The sequence below is a fragment of the Parasteatoda tepidariorum genome, chromosome 1 (genome assembly GCF_043381705.1).
Source record: "Parasteatoda tepidariorum isolate YZ-2023 chromosome 1, CAS_Ptep_4.0, whole genome shotgun sequence".
Taxonomy (NCBI): Eukaryota; Metazoa; Arthropoda; class Arachnida; order Araneae; family Theridiidae; genus Parasteatoda; species Parasteatoda tepidariorum.
The window spans coordinates 46,002,005-46,013,969 of NC_092204.1; the positions used below are offsets into that span (position 1 = coordinate 46,002,005).

The following is an 11,965-nucleotide window of genomic DNA, read 5'->3' on the forward strand; positions in this document are numbered from 1 at the left end:
ATTATAGTTTTTTTTTCCTATGTTACTCAATGAGTAGGAATTTTTGCCAGTATGATTAAATTATAACTCATTGAAATGCATTAGTTTTCCTTTATGCAAATTGTTGCATAAAACAAAAAAATAAGGTATAATTTTATAAAAATTTACACACTACTCTAAGTGAGATAAAATTCATAATATGAGTTATATAACTTTGACATTAGTATAAGGAAAAAAATCTGCTTAGATTTGAAAAGAATGATTTATTATTGCAACTATTACACAAAAAAAAAAACACATGAAGTCACTATTTACAAGGTAAATAAATATGAAATCTTCTTGCAATAAAAATGAAATATAACAGCAAGAGATTAAATAGCTATGATGCATTAATGACATGCTACGATAGTAAATACATAATAAAAAGAAATTTCATAAAGGTTTTAAAATTACAAATATAATACTACACTGAAAACTGCACTATAATTCTCTATTAAACTTACTTAAGACATAAATAAAGGAATTTAACATCAGGAAGAAAAAAAAGGGATTGATCCAAAAAGAATTTATTTTACAGTTAACTATTTATTTTTTAATTTTTGTCTCTTTCAGTTGATAATACTATCTTGGCAAAACTGATCTAAAATAATAATTAAAAAAAATATATAGTAATATCTTGACTAATATAGAATTGAGTTAACAAAAAAAAATTTCTTTTGTGTACTCTTTTTAACCCTTTAACTGTGTTGTTACTTTAGCAAGTTTGTAAAAAAATAACCTTGTGAAGCACTGGCAAAGCTATTTTTTTTAGGAAGAAAGACAACTAGACTGCACCCAAAAACAGAATTCAAATTTGACAGATAACACAAGAAAAACTTCAAATTGTAGTATACCTAGAAAGACTGAAGGGGGCAGTTTGGCCCTTCCTAGATTGTTAGTGTGAAGATAAATTAGACATCCGAAATGATAAAATATAATCAAAATTAATTTAATAAAAACATATTGGAGACTTAAAATAAATAATTCCAAGAAACTGAAATGGCAAGATATTACCTGATTCAAAACTTCTTTTGCTTCAATTTGTTTATTTTTGCATTTGTTTAGTTTTGAAGCGAATTTCCAATCAGGTAATTCATTATATACTTGTTCATCGAAATTTAATGGTATTTTATTCGATTTGGTTAAAGAAAATATTTGATCAAGCAAAACACTGTTTTTTTCAAGTATGTATACAATAGTTTATTAAATAATTGAATTTGCCTTTATCTATGAATAATAATTATAGATATCTTGAAATACCCTTGCTTTTATCAAGACAGGGGTACCTTATATATACCAAAGGGTACTTTATAACCGAAGCTACCCGGGATTATGGGATACCTAAAGAGCCACTCTGGTCCTTCCCATCATTCATTCTAGGTATAGGTTCTATATATATATTTCTATAAGGCTAACACGTGAATGATTAAATAAGCATTTACATTGGATCAAATAATAAAAAGTCAGAGAAATATTCAAGATTTTCAGTAAGTTATTTTTAGAATTACAGGGCAACAAAAAACAAGAGGATCCAAATCGGTTTCATCTGTCTTTCAAGTGTTAAAGGGTTATATAAATAAACAAAGTTTCAAGAGTAATAAATAGCAATAATAGAACAGAATAAAAAATAGGCCATAAATCTATACAATGAAAGTAAAACATATTTACAAAATAGAAGATTTCTTTTTTTATTTATATTTTATATGATACACATTTAAGTGATAAATCTCGTTAAATGAATGAACACAAGGCAACACTCTCCTAGCTTTCTGTTAAATTTTCCACTCATTTATTGCCCATTCAAAAAGTCAAGCACACCTTTTGATATTTATAATAGTAATAGAAATAAATATAAATCAAGGAGGTATCTATTTTGATAATCTTTGCATGCGCATGGCGTGTGCTTCGTACAGAACACCATTAACTTGATAGTAATAAGGATTTTCAGAAGCACTTAGTTCAGGCCTGTAAGCACCCATCACATTCACTTCTCTTGTCATGCCAACTTCCCTTTGCATTTCAGGCACATACATTCCATTAAATATCTCCCGCACATTTCGTGCTCTTGGGTGCATTTCTGGAATCTACAGGGGGGAAATAAAATATCAAAGAAGAGTAACGAAAATAGAACAGATAACTACATCTATAAACACAATAAAATAAGATATATGTCACTAAATTTGGAGAGTTTTAGAGTCAAGAAGGCACTTAGTGTAACGTAAAGGTAGACAATAACCATGTAAAATGTAACTTCAAACCAAATTTCTGACTAAAATCGATTTTTCAGTTTTTTAGAACAACTAAACCCATTGAGCTTAAAGGAGTAAGCTTAATTTTTTTTTTCTCTTCAAAGTGAAGTTGATACCTTTTTCTTCAAAACATAACTCCTTATGCTTTCTTAGGACATGAAGTAAATCACTTATGCAAAAAATTCACAAATAAAAGACAGAAATTAAAAATTTTAAATTCAATGAACACTTGCAGACTTTGAAATTCAAAATTTTTCAGTACTTATTAAACAAATAATTATATATCTTTTTTCTTTTTGTACAGAATTATCTTTAGATAAACGTGTTTTATAAATCTCTTGATCAGCTCAAATAATTCCAGACGTATGGTAAAACATAAAAGTTTAAGGGCTACTCCACCTGGCAAAACTATTAAAATCAGATTTTTACCAATTACAATATCCTAGAGGCCTCACTCTTCAAAAATCGCAAAATTGAACATTTTTTAATTGCATTTGTTCACCGTGACTTAGAGGCATTGGCTGAAACATTTATTAAAAACTAGCTGAATACCCATTTTTTTGTACGGGGTGAATATGTTAATAACCAATAAATCGGTACAAATCAACACTAGGAAATTATGCACAAAGCTGAAAAGCATATACTAGCACAATTGATCATTTTGCTAACGTAATTCAATTTTTTTTAAATTTACGACTATTTATTCCCTTTTCTGGAGACTTTACATTTTTAGATGAAGCAAAGTACTTTTTTTTCAGATCATTTCATCAAAATAAATTCGCTTCACAATTCAACCATATTAAATCTTCTGATTGGAAAATTTAATAATTTAAACCTTCTTTCTTTTTCCTTCATAAAATTACTCAAGAGTCTAATAATTTTGATACAATTAATATAGAATAGATAAGACTCAATCAGTAGAATACATTTTACAAATAGTCTCCCATCACAGTAAATAATGTAAATTTACAATTTTTTAAACCAAATGCAAAAGCTGAAAATAAAGAATGATAGAAAGCTATTGTTTAGTCACAGAACAAAGATGCATGTTGATTAAAAATTATTATTTCAATCTTAGAACTACGCAAAGTTATAAAAGCCTTGTAAAACAGATCAAAAGTAATTTAGGTATTCCATTTTTATTTTATGCACTGCATATAACAATGAAATTATGAAAGCCGATATATAATAAAATTATATCTTTTAGAATATATTTATTGAATCATAAATTTTTATAAAATATGGGATGTTATATCAATGAAAAAATTTTTTATGATCATCACTATCACCTCCTAATTTTTCAATTAAATTAGTATCAATTTAATAGTTAAATGCAAATGCTCCTAAGTAATTAGAGGTGTTATTGATAAAGAAAAATATTGCAATTCATACCATCTAAATTTATCCTAAAAGTGGTTTGTTAGAAGTAGCTAATGTTTTAACTTAAATGATACCAAAAATTTGATAGTATAACTTATTTAATAATCTCATCTTAGGTATTACAGATATAAAGAAAACCAACCATGTATAAATGAAAAACAAATTACTTCATTAATCAAAATCTTAAGATGTTTATAATACTTACAGTATTTATTGGTGCACTTGGATCTGTTAATCCACTCCTAAGCAAAATATAAATAAAGCATATTACTATACGCAATTAGAATATCATCAAATTTACTATCAAATTTGAAAAAAATTACATAAAACTTTTTATCACATCATGAATTGTTCAAACGTCTCTTTGTTTTTGACAGTCACACAAGAAGTAAGCATTTGAGAATTGCCGACATGACAAGTTAAACTATCAAATTGACATTTATCTTGAAATCAGAAAAAGAATAATTGCAGCCAATCGCTGCTTCTATGGTTTAAGATCATTATTGAAATCTCACTTAATAAAAAGAAAGAAGGAGATTTTACTTTATAAGGTATTAATCAAGTCAGTTTTGACTTATGCTTCAGAGACATGGACTTTAACAAAAAGGGAAGAGAAGTTATTAGCAACCTTCAAAAGGCAGGTTCTACGAACCATCTTTGGCGCTATCCGCGATAGCAAACAACTGTAGAAAAAGATATAATTTTGAGAGGGAGAAGGGCAGAATGGGAAAAGCTTCTGAGGTAGGCCCAGACTCACAAAGGTGCCAATGCTGATGATGATGATGCTGCTGATATGACAAGTGTCCACACAAAAGGAAAAATTTTAAAGAAGAGGTATTTACTTAATGACAAAGAATTAAACAAAATATATGATACTAAATGGGGTACCATATTATTTAATAGGCTGATAGAATCTTATAAGCATGTCTAAAATAAGAAGTAAATGCTAGAAGTAGTCACATTAAATTGTTTAAACACATGATTTATTCCTAACAAACTTTTCTCTTTATAAGTAGGGCAGTTGAATGAAAAAGGAAAATACACCATAAAACAAATATCTTGCCAAAAACTCCAACAATGTCAGTAGATATCAAAACTTCCATCTGGTAGGTAAGAGAAATGCATAGTAAAAACACGCAAGTCTACACAGTTGTTTCTTTCCTGTTCTAAAATTGAGTGTAATGATAAGTGTCTTCATCCAACTTTTGAAATTGAAGCACACAAAGAGTTGCACGGGTGCGTGGATGAGAGATCACGCAAAAAATTTCCCCACTCGGCAAATTTGATTGGCTGCTCGGCACAGTTACGAAGATTAAAGTTTTGTTAATTAAATTAAATTTGAAAATACAAATGAAATTCTGCATGACAAGTTTTACTTTGACAGACAGATGGATACATATCTCAAGCATAAGGTTTCAAGTCAACTCTACAGATCAAATTTTAGATCTTCAGAACTGTCCAGTACCTTACCCATTGACCAATCGCGGCACCTCTTGACTAGAATAATTAAGTATGAAATCGCTAATTTAGTAATATATTAGTAGAAAAAATTAACATATTGTGAAAATATTAGCAACAGAATAAATTTTTTTATTGAAGCTATTGAATTACGTATTTATTAATTTATGATTCGGCAAAATGGGAATGCCCCCCTCCCAGAAATATAAGTTTACTATGTCCCTGAAGAGGTTTCTTTTATTTCTTGGTGGTTGAGGGTGCTGGTACATATTAAATTTATCATCACATGTCTGAATGAGTGGCAGAAAAAATTCTTAAAAGGATGCCCATGCAGATCCATTACATTGAGCCAATAAGTTATATTTGATTGCTTGAATTGATGGTCTGATCATGGAAAACCAACCAGTCTCAGAAATTTGGATGGGAAACACTTTAATATTATACAACTTAGAAAGTTCTTTTAATTGTGACTTCCATATCTTTGGTGATTTGAAGAAAGACATTGGTTGATGCCGGCATTGCTTGGACTATGAAGCACAAGAATGGGTGAATTATAGATCAATAAGCAACATATCTCTTTCTATAAGACTGGAATTAAGCATATCGTTTCTCAACGGGGTATATGTATCAAGACTTTGGTAATTAATTTAAAATAAAAAAACAAAATGCAATGTCACTTTAAAGCAGATGTTTAGTTTTCCTTTGTCTGCTTTTAAAAAATAGTGTAAAACAAGTTTTGAAGAAAAATTTTTAGATTATATTTTGTAGGATCATAAAATTTTACACCTAGAAAATATACAATATGCACAATTTTACATCTTCCATAATAAAACAGCAAAACATTAAAGAACAGTTCTACAAGGTAATATAATGACAATTTTTAGTAGTAGCAAACTTATTTTTTTAGGAAAAATCAGTACACAGGATGCGTAGCCAAATATTTGAATCAAAAATAAGCACTTTTTAAAAACTTTTCAAGCACTTTACGAAAATGTTCAAGCACTCAAAAAATTCATATTCAATCAATGATATTATTGAAAAACAAAAACTTTTTATGAACAGTTTTAGCGTTAAAAAACCCCCAAAAAGAAACGGGCGTAAATCGAAACAATCAGTACTTTCCCACATTACCGAGTGAATTCAATTTGACCCTGAACTCAGAACAAAAGGAACAAAAGTACCCTTACCCCCTACGGCAAAAAAAGTGTTAGAAGTAAAATAAAATAAACAAGAACAAAATTAATATGTATAATATAAATATTCTCTATCTGATTTGGAGCACTCGGGTTTCGGTTTCAAGTGTGCGCGCATGCGCAAGTCATAACATGGGTACAACATGAAGTCCGCGTGAATGATTACGTAGCCAACTCCCCATTTTTCGGGAAATACATGGGATACACCAGATATCACTGAAGGGAAAAAAATTATTCGGAAAAAAAGCACTTTTTAAAAACGCCAGCTGAAAAAAGCACCTTTAAAAGCTTTTAAAAACGAAATCCCCAAAAAAGCACCTTTAAGTACTTTTTACAAACGCTACGCACCCTGGTACAGTTTTATAGTCCATAATAAGACATAATAAATATCTTCCATAATAAAACAGCAAAACATTAAAGAACAGTTCTACAAGGTAATATAATGACAATTTTTAGTAGTATCAAACTTACTTTTTTAGGAAAAATCAGTACAGTTTTATAGTACGAAATTCTATTTTGAAAAAAACATAGAAACCACAATTACTTCAAGATAATAAAACAATTGAACTTAACAAAATATTCCATTCTACATGAATCCTCACAAATTAAGTGAAGTTATATAAAGATTTTACATTATTAACATAAAAAATTATATGGAAAACTGATAATATGCTGAAGAAAATTATCACAAACCTGATATGGAGATCATTAATTCTCTTTGAAATAGGCATTAATTCACAACAATCTTCTTCACATCTAGGGCGTTTTCTGCTATGCACAAAAAAAGAATGCTTTACAAAATAACATTTCAAATTAACATTATCATTTTAAATTAACATTATAACTTTTAATTTAGAATTGTGAAAAAAAAGGCAAAATAATTTAGAAGCTATGCTATATGCTTAAAATTGATCTAGTAAACGCTGCTGACACTACATCGGTCAGAAAATGTTTTTTTTAAATGATGGAAGAAATCAGAAAGAGATACATTTTTTTCAAAAATTGTCAGATTTCAAAAAGTTAAACACGTTATATAAGTGTTTTTAATTAAACTTTTTGCAATTAAGAGTAACTTTATAATAAATAAAAATATAAACTTTTCCTTTTAAGCAGAATCCTGTCCATAACCAAAATCATATTATTCTTCCGAAAAAAGGACAAAAAGGTGTATAATAATTCAAAGATATATATGGACCTGATTTATCCTGAGTAGCAAGAAGATGATGATAAAGATATAGATATAAAATTTGTTGACAGGTAAAACAGTCATCTTTTCATTTTGAGGCGTAGCAAAGCTAACTATCAATCTAGTTTATCGCCAAGATATTAATATTTGCTGCAACTTTGTTCCAAATCTAAAAAAATACCAATTTTGAAGCATGTTCCACTTTCTCACTACATTGAAGCAAAGCTGGTTATTTAATATAATCGTTAGAATATTTTTCCTGGTTTAAAATAGCAACGAAAATCGAGGTCAATATTTACAGAATAAAGAAAACAGTTAAGAGGCTCCATCCATCTCACATTGCTCATTCACATTGCAGTGTATTGAATAATTGCACTAGTTCTTCACCAGTAAAAAATTCATGTAGCAGAGTTTTTTCATGGTTTCTATGACAAAACTCTCTAGCACTAATATCTTTTTGCAAGATACTTTTAATAATAACAATCAGATATGTAACTAATTTAAAGGAACAAAAGCACTGAGTTTATGCAGAAAAAAAACTGTATATATATTTTTCAACTGAATATGTAATATTTTTTTAAAAATTCTAATAATATAGGCAATATTCATGTATTTTGCTGAGAGAAAAGAGACCTATTTGTTTCTATTTTTGCATTTTGTAAATCATCATCGCATAAAAGGAATAGTTAAAATTCGCGAAGTCCGTAGCAGTAAAATCAACAACGAAATCACACAAAGTAGTAAATAGTAGTTTATGGATAGAATAGTAAATTGCAATAATAAAACCTGGTAAAAACTGATATCAAATAGAAAAGTTAAAACTAATACAGTATTCAGGAAAAGCTTTGTTGAAATTAAAACCATAGTGCTAATTTTCATATAAAGTTACATGAATAGGACTTCATACATTTTTAAGAAAATAACTAAAAAGACAAAACTCTCTACTATTTTGGCACTTATAGCAAGACAACATATGAATATTAGAAACAAAAGATGAACAAGACATTTAATATGTTTCAATATTAACCTAAATTTCATATAAAAAACACTTATTTCTATTATATTATTTTAGTTTTTATTTAAAATTTAATATTATTAGCATTAGACATACCTGCAGTGTGTCATTGTTTCTGATTATAAATAGATAGTTCAAAAATTTAATTAAAAACTTGAAATTTTCCTATCATTTAGTTAAAAAAGAGAAAATGTTGATTTTAATCCAATTAGTTTGTAAAAATAATTGAATTTGAAAAAGAATTCCACTAATTTACAAGGACAAAAACCTGCTCGCTCATCGCCTATATTTGTTGATCTAAATTCTTTTCTAAATCGTAAATAAATAATAATAAAGTGAACATTAAAAATTGGATATGAATCAACTGCATGTTCTGAGTAAACTTAAATAGTGCGTGATTTTTCTGAAAATGCTATAAAATTTGAAACAGTATAAAAAACATATCAGTTCGCAAAATCTATTCAGTTCTGCTGAATTAAACTTTTACGACGGATAGAATTACGAACTTCCTTTTTGATGCCAGATATTTCTGTATCGAATTTTGAAGATGCCAGACAATAAAGTGTAAAACTTAAGTCTTAGGAATGAGGAGGAACGATTGCTTGTAACCGTATCTCTTTTCATTTCCTGTGTAAACACCATGGTAAACACGTGTGTTTGTATTTTAACTTGATTTCCTAAGAAAGACAGTGAAGTTTTTATATTCAAAAGAATCTTGAAAATTGATCATTTGGCTTGACTAATATTTTAAAATATCGAAAATGCCAGCTAGAATGCATCGCAAACAAAGCAAGCAAGTTCATTGTCGAATAAAATACAAGAGAATAAAAAAAGCAGCTGACCATAAACGTAAGCTTCGTCGAGAACAGAAGAAAAATCCTAATAAATGGAAGCCTAAAGATCCTGGCGTTCCAAACAGTCTTCCATTTAAAGATGAGATTCTTAAAGAAGCTGAGTTGAGAAAACAACGTGCAAAGGATCTCCGCGAAGCACAAAAGGCTAGTAGACTTAAACAGCAGATGGAAAATAGAGGACTTGAAGCACTCGTCGATGAAGCTGTTATGAAGGATAGTGAGTATGAAAGTAATATTATTGAGTATAAACCAAAAGAAAAGAAAGTGAATAGTGAAAACTTCAAGTCATATTACAAAGACTTGAAAAAAGTAGTCGAAGCAGCTGATGTTATTTTGCAAGTTCTGGATGCCAGAGATCCTTTGGGTAGTAGGTGTCCACAGATTGAAGAAATGGTCATCAGTAGTGGAAAGAAGCTAGTGTTGGTATTAAATAAAATCGATCTGGTTCCTCGAGCAAGTCTTGAAGCTTGGTTAAAATATCTACGCCAAGAACTGCCAACTGTTGCTTTCAAAGCTTCAACACAATCACAGAATACAAACCTCTCTCAATCTAAGGTTGCCGCTATTCATATCAATGAAAGCTTAAAGCAATCAAGCAGATGTGTTGGTGCTTCTTTTCTAATGAAAGTGCTAGGAAATTATTGTAGAAGCCAGAATATTCAAACCACAATAAAAGTGGGAGTTGTTGGCTTTCCTAATGTCGGTAAAAGCAGTGTCATCAACAGTTTGAAGAGATCAAGATCATGCGGTGTGGGTGCTACGGCAGGTGTGACCAAGTCTGTTCAGGAAGTATCGTTAGATAAACACATAAAAATCTTGGATTCTCCTGGTGTTGTTTTTGCAAAAGACGGCTCTGCTACGACATTAGCACTGCGAAATGTTGTTAAAGTTGAAACATTAAAAGATGTTATCACACCCGCTGAGGCTGTCATAGAAAGAGCAGGTCACACTCAACTTCGACTACACTACACCTTTCCCGAGTTCACATCGACACATGAATTGTTGTGTTTGTTAGCCAAAAGAATGGGTAAATTTAAAAAGGGTGGCATTCCCAATGTTGAGGAAGGTGCTAGACGCCTAATTAATGACTGGAATAGAGGTTATATAAAATATTGTACACTACCTCCTGAGGTATTCAAGCCATCTACATATATAAGCTCAACTTATGTTGCAGAAATGAGCGAAGCATTTGACATTTCTAGTCTGGAATGTAATTGAATTGAATTGCAGCGTGCATGGTACTTTTTGCTAAGTTCAAAACTTAATAATTTTCAAACTTATCAATAAAATGTTAAATTTTTTTTAAACCTCTGTTCTCACTGTACATTTGTCTACACTCCTATCGTAATTTGAAATTTCTATGTTTTATAGCTTCTGAGCAGCAAAACAAAGTTGAACACTTAAGACCGTAGTAAACTTGTGATTTTTTAATAGACCAAGTAATATTTTTGAATGCTTTATTTTTTAAATAAGGCAAATTCACTTAGTATATTGAAAATGTTAAATATATAAGAGCCCACTACCTTATATTAACTTAAATTCTGCATAGCTTACAGTTATGCTTATTCTAATAATATTAAACCACTGGGAAGGTCAACAAAAAAATAACAAGCAACATCATAAAAAACTTTGTATTATTTGAACTTTATTATTTGTATATGCTTTGTCTCTCAATTTTGTGCTTGATTTCGTAGTGTTCTTCGGTACAGTTTTATTTATTTCCTTTTTACCCAGTACGAAGGACAAGAATTTCACCAGTATGAAACAAAATGCTGCTTCTTCCTTCAAAATGCTTATAATGCGTCTAGAGGTCCTACAAAAGAAAAAAAAATTCAAAACTTAAAACATAGATTTGAAAAACAAAAAATATGTAAAATTTTCATGATGGTTGAAACATACATGTTCTCACTTCTAAGGGCCCAGATATGGTTTATGAAAATTAATAGATGGTAAAACTTAAAATAAAATGAAAAATCATATATAGTTCTGAAATTTGAGTAAGAATCATATAGGGCATCTAATCAAATTAAAGTTCTTTTAAAATAATAAAGCAAAATTAAGTTTTGAATTCAAAATTAATGGAGGAACTTGTGTAGCTAATTGTTTTGTAAACTTGAGTTGGTCGAGGACAATAGTATAATTATCGGTGCTAAATAATTTTAGGTATAGTTAGCTTTATTTTGATGACTTAAAGTTCTAAGAAAGTGTTTTAATCTAACAAAGTAAAATAAACAAGAAAAGCAGTGAATAAAAAAATATACATATATTGGTAATTACTAACTTTATTTTAACTCTGCGTTAACATCTGCATTTCCATTTTGTGCGTGATTGAGTATTGGTGATTAAAAACGATTTATGCTATTTATTTTTTTGTTAGACCCCATACGACGAACATGTGCAAATAAAAAAGTAATGCTATAACTTTGCTTTTTTATATAGATCATTCTACAACTTGAACATTGATTTCCTTGAATCAATTCACTAAAATTGCCTTAATTCTATATATAATAACAAATAGTTTTTATTTAAAAACATTTTTCAGGTAGACTGAAAAGAAGAAAATAATATTAGTTTTGTCAGACATCAATCAAGAGCCTAAATTTCGGAAAACA

At 29.2% G+C, this 11,965-nt stretch overlaps 2 protein-coding genes across 3 annotated transcripts; one reads left to right on the forward strand and one right to left on the reverse strand.

The window, feature by feature from the left end:
- Positions 1-222: 222 nt before the first annotated feature.
- LOC107447821 (uncharacterized) lies at positions 223-9,027 on the reverse strand. 2 transcript variants are annotated; one of them, XM_043051525.2, is made up of 4 exons: positions 8,596-9,027; positions 6,992-7,066; positions 3,853-3,889; positions 223-2,102 (listed from the first exon to the last, which is right to left on the reverse strand). In XM_043051525.2, exons 1-4 carry the CDS (start codon positions 8,607-8,609, stop codon positions 1,887-1,889), a joined length of 342 nt encoding a protein of 113 aa, XP_042907459.1. In that variant the 5' UTR covers positions 8,610-9,027; the 3' UTR covers positions 223-1,886. The 2 variants fall into 2 exon arrangements, with proteins under 2 accessions (XP_042907459.1, XP_042907452.1); XM_043051518.2 differs by having other exon boundaries at positions 6,992-7,069; positions 8,596-8,994.
- Positions 9,028-9,055: 28 nt separating this feature from the next.
- LOC107447820 (guanine nucleotide-binding protein-like 3 homolog) lies at positions 9,056-10,660 on the forward strand. The gene has a single exon (XM_016062850.4). The coding sequence runs from the start codon at positions 9,261-9,263 to the stop codon at positions 10,569-10,571; it is 1,311 nt and encodes a 436-aa protein (XP_015918336.2). The 5' UTR covers positions 9,056-9,260; the 3' UTR covers positions 10,572-10,660.
- Positions 10,661-11,965: the final 1,305 nt, after the last annotated feature.

What these genes read in the sequence shown, in the direction of transcription:
- LOC107447821 (XM_043051518.2), bottom strand. An exon ending in ATTAATGATCTCCATATCAG is followed by an intron (nt 3,890 to 6,991) that starts GTTTGTGATAAT and finishes TATTTTGCTTAG; the next exon opens with GAGTGGATTAACAGATCCAA. An exon ending in CAAGTGCACCAATAAATACT is followed by an intron (nt 2,103 to 3,852) that starts GTAAGTATTATA and finishes TCCCCCCTGTAG; the next exon opens with ATTCCAGAAATGCACCCAAG.
- LOC107447820 (XM_016062850.4), top strand. Translation starts at nt 9,261, where the DNA reads ATGCCAGCTAGAATGCATCGCAAACAAAGCAAGCAAGTTCATTGTCGA.